We start from the raw sequence: 5998 nt of genomic DNA on the forward strand, positions 1-5998 counted from the left end.
GTGCGAGCTCCCCGCTCCTGGGAGGGGCGAACTTGTGGGGACTCCACTTCACCTCCTGCTCAGACACTGACCCACCCAGCACAGGCCCTGGGGCAGCTCTGGGGGAAGAGACTCACTAAAAGCAGCTCCCATAGAACGTTGAGTAGAGAGAAAAAAGAAGCTCCCAGGGTACGTCTACACTACAACGCTAATTCGAACTAACTTAGTTCAAATTAGTTAATTCGAACTAAGCTAATTCGAACTAACGCGTCTAGAACTAAAAACTAGTTCGAATTAGCGTTTTGCTAATTCGAACTAGTACGTCCACATTAAGTGGACCCTGAACCGGGCTTAAGGATGGCCGGAAGCAGTGCCGGCAGGGCATCAGAGGAGGACTTAGAGCGTGGAGATGCTGTCTCAGGCTAGCCGAGGGCTGTGCTTAAAGGGTCCCGACCCCCACCCCGGACAGACAGTTCTCAGGGGTGCCCCACTTGCAAAGCAGTCCTGGCTTGGAGTGCCCTGAGTGCCCACACTGGGCACATCACACCACTCGGCCATCAGACCGGCTGCACTTGCCGCAGGCTGCCATCTGGGGAGAAGGGGCAATTGGGGGGCTGCAGGAGAGCTTCCACCCCCAGAAGCCCCAGAGCCAGCCCAGTCCTCCCCATCGGGGACTCATGCCCCATTCCTCCCTCACCTCCTTCCACTTCCCCTTCCCCTAGCCCCTCTTCTTGATGTACAAAATAAAGGACACGTGTCTTCAATAATGGATAATGTGTCTTCAATAATGGAATCTGTCTTTATTGAACAAAACTGTGGGAGACTGGGAAAAGGAGGTGGGAGAGGGGAAGAGAGAGGCCGGGAGAGGGGAGGGCAACTAAAATGATCCGGGGTTGGGAACAGGTCCCATATGAAGAGAGGCTAAAAAGACTGGGACTTTTCAGCTTAGAAAAGAGGAGACGGAGGGGGGACAGGATAGAGGTCTCTAAAAGCAGGAGTTGGGTGGAGAGGGTGCATACAGAAAAGTTCTTCATGAGTTCCCATAAAGAAGGACCAGAGGACACGAAAGGAAAGGAATGGGTAGCAGGCTTCAAACTAGTAACAGAAAGTTGTTCTTCACGAAGCAAATAGTCAACCTGTGGAACTCCTTGCTGCAGGAGGCTGTGAAGGCTAGAACTGGAACAGAGTTTAAAGGGAAGTGAGATCAAGTCATGGAGGTTGGGTCCATGGAGTGCTATTAGCCAGGGGGTAGGAGTGGTGTCCCTGCCCAAGGTTTGTGGAAGGCTGGAGAGGGATGGCACGAGACAAATGGCTTGGTCACTGTCTTTAGTCCATCCCCTCCAGGGTCCCTAGGGTTGGCCGCTGTCGGCAGACAGGCTACTGGGCTAGATGGACCTTTGGTCTGACCCAGGACGGCCATTGTAAGCTCAGGGCTCAGGGTCGGGGGGTCTGAGTGGACCCCCTTGATTCTCTTGCACATCTGCTCCTGGATGGCCAGGCTGGCAGCTCTCCTACCCTAGACGGCCACTTTCCTGTGCCTAGTGCGGATATCGTGGACGAGGTCCACGATGTCTGCACTAGCCCAGGTGGGTGCCCGCCTCTTGCGGTCCCGGGCAAGCTCCCGGGAGCCGCCAGCCTGGTCCCGGGAAGAGGGGGAGGCCTGGGGGGCATCGGATGGGTGGCTCGATCCGTGCCAGGTGCAGGGTCTGCTGGCTGGGTGCTGGCAGGCTTGCACCTGGCACGGGCACCGTAGCCAGCCCGTGCCCCTTTAAGGGGTCCGGGGCCGGGAGGGGGGCAATAGAGTTTCCCTGGTGTTGGCCAGAGTGGCCACCAGGGAAAGCTGGGGAGGGCTAGCCTCCCACTAGTTCGAATTAAGGGGCTACACACCCCTTAATTCGAACTAGCTAGTTCGAACTAGGCTTAATCCTCGTGGAATGAGGATTACCTAGTTCGAACTATGCGTTCCGTTAGTTCGAATTAAATTCGAACTAACGGAGCGCTAGTGTAGTGCCTATGAAAGTTAGTTCGAACTAAAGTCCGTTAGTTCGAACTAACTTTGTAGTGTAGACATACCCCCACAGAATGTTGATCAGAGGGAAACTGTCCTGGGGACAGAGGCCTCCCCCTCCCCTGAACACTGCTTTGGGACAAGGGGGCCTGATGGGCAGGACAGAGGCTGGACTGGTGTTGACGTTGGGTTTGTTCGTTCCCTCCCCGTGTCTCCCAGGGGAACTGGAATCGGATGTGCCAGGCTGAGTCAGACTTTCCAGCCCTGCCCCATCTGGAGGGCGCTTGGATCCCCAGGGCTGGACTCCCGGCCTGCCTCCCAGCTTATCGGGGGATTTCCCTGGTGCTGAGTTTTAAATACAGGAATGAGACAAAACAGATTCCCCTGACACAGCCGCTGTTCCGGAAAAACTTTCCAGCTGACTACACTGGCTGCTTGAATTTCCGCAAAAGCTCTGACGATCTCATGTAAGATTGTCAATGTTCTTGCGGAAATAGGCTGCTCCCATTTGGGCAAAAGTTCCTTTTGTGCAAAACTTTTGCGCAAAAGGGCCAGTGTAGACAGCTGAGATTTGTTTTCCGCAAAAAAGCCCCATCACAAAAATGGCGATCGGGGCTTTTTTGCGGAAAAGCGCGTCTAGATTGGCCACGGACGCTTTTCCGCAAAAAGTGCTTTTGCAGAAATGCGTCCGTGCCAATCTAGATGCGCTTTTCCAAAAATGCTTTCGACGGAAAACTTTTCCGTTAAAAGCATTTACGGAAAATCATGCCAGTGTAGATGTAGCCAAGATGTGAGGCGCAAATTACATATCTTACTTCAAGATTAGGATGCTGTGTAGACACAGCCTTAATGAGTAAAGAATTGGAATAGCCTGTCCCGGGTCTGTTTGGTCCTTAAACCATAGATGACGGGATTCAGCACAGGGGGTACTAGGAGATACACGTTGGCGATGAGAATGTGGAAATGCAGAGGCACATTGTGGACAAAGCGGTGCGTGAGGAAGGAGAAGAGAGATGGGATGTAGAAGGTTGAGATGGCACAGAGGTGGGATCCGCAGGTCCCAAAGGTCTTCAGCCGGGCGTCCTGTGTGGGGAGGCTGAAGATGGCCCTGAGGATCTGGGTATAGGACAGAGTGATGAAAAACACATCCAGCCCAATTACATAGAGAGCCACAAAGAGGCCGTAGTAACTACTGAGGCGGGTGTCAGCACAGGCCAGCTTCACCACGGCGATGTGCTCACAGTACGAGTGGGGCAGGATGTTGGTTCTGCAATACGGCCACTGCCTGGCCAGCAAGGGAAAGGGCAATATGAGGATGCAGCCACGCAGCAGTATGGCCAGGCCAATTTTTGCCACCACTGGTTTGGTCAGGATAGTGGAATGTCTCAGAGGATGGCAGATGGCCACGTAGCGATCCAATGCCATGGCCACGAAGGTCCCAGACTCCATCACTGAAAAGCTGTGAAGGAAGAACATCTGGGTGAGGCAGGCACTGAAATCGATCTCCCTGGAATTGAACCAGAAGATGCTCAGCATTTTGGGCTGGATGGAAGTGGACAGGACCAGGTCGGTGGCGGCCAGCATGCAGAGGAAATAGTACATGGGCCCATGGAGGCTCGGCTCCCTCTTCACAATGAACAGGATGGTGATATTCCCCAAAACAGCTATTGCAAACATGATGCAGGAGGGGATGGAGATCCAGACATGGACCACCTCCAGGCCAGGGATGCCCAGCAGGATAAAGGTGGAGGGGCTGGTGAAGTCGGTTGTGTTGGACTCTGACATGCAATATGGGAGTCAAAACGGTGTCTCCTTCATGTACCGTGTATTCCCCTGACTTCCTTTGTGTGCCTGCGCTCTCAGGAGATGGCCACTGTTGAAATGCCTGGATGGAGAGACAATGCTAACATGAGCCACGACACAGAGGGCCCGAGGTGCATCGCATGTCACGGGTACTACAAGTTGTGGACTACAAACTATGGCATGTTGAGAGAACTTCCTGTTTCCTGCCAGGATACCTGCTCTATCTGTTACTTGATTATATAGGATGCATTCCATCAGGCTCTGGTGATTTGAAGGGTTCTAACTTGGCTAAGTAATCTTTAGCATATTTTTTTCCTATTTTTGCTTCTGAACCTACATCATTTTCCCCAGAATTCATTATGGTTTGTCCTAGTTGCCACCTACCTTCCTGACGAAAACGTAAACAACGAAGTCGTTAATCATTAAGCACCATGGCAACTTTGGCATTATCTGTTATCGTGGAACGAGGTGTACAGATAGTTCGGAATGGCTAGCTAGTTCGAACTATCTAGCCTAAGCCGGCATTTAAAAATGGCGCCCGCCGGCTTATGCAAATAAAGCCCCGGAAATTCAAATCCCGGGCTTCATTTGCACGTTCGGTATGCATACATTACCCCGCTAGTTCGAACTAGTGGGGTAGTGTAGACATACCCTGCTAGACTATGTCTTTTTGTGCTTTCACTTTTCTAATTTTGCTCCAGTGTACCTATGTTATTTGTTTGTACTCCTACGGTATGTCCAGACAGCGGCACTATTTCAGGGTATTTCTGGTATCCTGAAATAGTGTTTTCTATATCTTAGCAGCAAGCCTGTTATTTCAAAATATGTTTGAAATAACGGGCCTGCTATTTCGATGTCCCGGTAAACCTCATTCCATAAGGATTAAAAGATTCATCAGAATAGCGCTCAGTTTTGAAATGTGGCACTGTGTAGACAGAACCAACTTTTGAAATAGACTATCTTGAAATAAGCTACGCAATTTGTGTAGCTCGAATTGCTTAGCTTATTTTGAGCTATGCGGTGCTGTATAGTCATACCACGACTTTGTAACTTGTATGTATTTTCCACATTTTTTTAAGTTCAAACAAATTCTCCTGGTTATACCAAGGTTGTCTCATTACTGAAGAACGGAATAGTTTGCTCTTGCACCCTTAATAATGCTTCTTTGAAGAACTGGTAACTGTCTTGTAGTCGTTTTCTTCTTTGACTTCTTTCCCATGAGACCTAACCTTCCAAATCCCTAAATTTGCCACAGACTGCTTTCTTGAAATCCATTGTCTTTATTTTCTCTTCTCCCTCCTACCATTCCTTAGCATCATGAACTTGATCGTTTCCTGCTCACTTTCCCCAAAGTTGACTCCCACTTTTAAATTCCCAACCAGCCTTTTCTCCTCCGTAGCTATCTCCAACTTCTGAAATAAATTAAAAAAAATGTCTCCAATGTATTCCAAGAGCTTGTTGGATAATTTGTACTCTGCTGTGTTATTTTCCCAATATATGTCTGGATAGTTGAAGTCCCCCATCACCACCAAAGCCTGCGCTTTGGATGATTTTGTTAGTAGTTCCAAAAAAGCCTCATTCCAGCTTTTCTTTCCTGTTAAGTGGTCTGTAGGGCTACATCTACACTGCAGCGCTATTTTGGGATACTGGAGTATCTCTAAATTGCTGTTCCGAATCTAACAGCAAGCCCATTATTTCAAAATTGAATGGGTTCACTATTCCCATGTTCCTATAAACCTCATTCCTGGAGTAGTGAGGGACTTTTGGGAATAGCACTTTATTTCAAAATACGTGCTGTGTAGACATTGGGAAATTTTGAAATAAGCTATTTTGAAATAATATCAGAATATTTCGACCTACAGGGCAGTGTAGATACAATCTGGATGATTTTGTTGGTTGTTCAATAAAAGCCTCAACTTTTATTGAACAGTCTGGGACTGTTCGATTTAGAGAGGAGATGCAGAACGGGGCATATCATAGAGGATGTTAGAAGAGAGCAAAATAAAGAATGGAACTGGATATGTTCAAATGCGCAAGGAACTGTTCCCAACCAGCGTGATCTGTAGACACTTCGGCAAAGTTGCATCCACAAACTAACGCAAGCTAAGGTTCCTCTTCCACAATACTGGCTTGTCAGTTCCTTTGCATTAGAGATGGTCTAGACCAGCGTATCTCAACCAGTGGCATGAGTATGCTTAGGAGTATTCA

At 49.1% G+C, this 5998-nt stretch overlaps 1 protein-coding gene across 1 annotated transcript; it reads right to left on the reverse strand.

Moving 5' to 3' along the window:
* Positions 1-2833: 2833 nt before the first annotated feature.
* Positions 2834-3823, reverse strand: LOC102447353 (olfactory receptor 52N2-like). Its single transcript, XM_006127827.2, has one exon. The coding sequence runs from the start codon at positions 3770-3772 to the stop codon at positions 2834-2836; it is 939 nt and encodes a 312-aa protein (XP_006127889.1). The 5' UTR covers positions 3773-3823.
* Between the last annotated feature and the right edge of the window lie 2175 nt (positions 3824-5998).

The sequence above is a fragment of the Pelodiscus sinensis genome, chromosome 1 (genome assembly GCF_049634645.1).
Source record: "Pelodiscus sinensis isolate JC-2024 chromosome 1, ASM4963464v1, whole genome shotgun sequence".
Lineage (NCBI taxonomy): Eukaryota > Metazoa > Chordata > Testudines > Trionychidae > Pelodiscus > Pelodiscus sinensis.

Coding starts and splice junctions, on each gene's coding strand:
- LOC102447353 (XM_006127827.2), bottom strand. CDS start 3,772: ATGTCAGAGTCCAACACAACCGACTTCACCAGCCCCTCCACCTTTATC.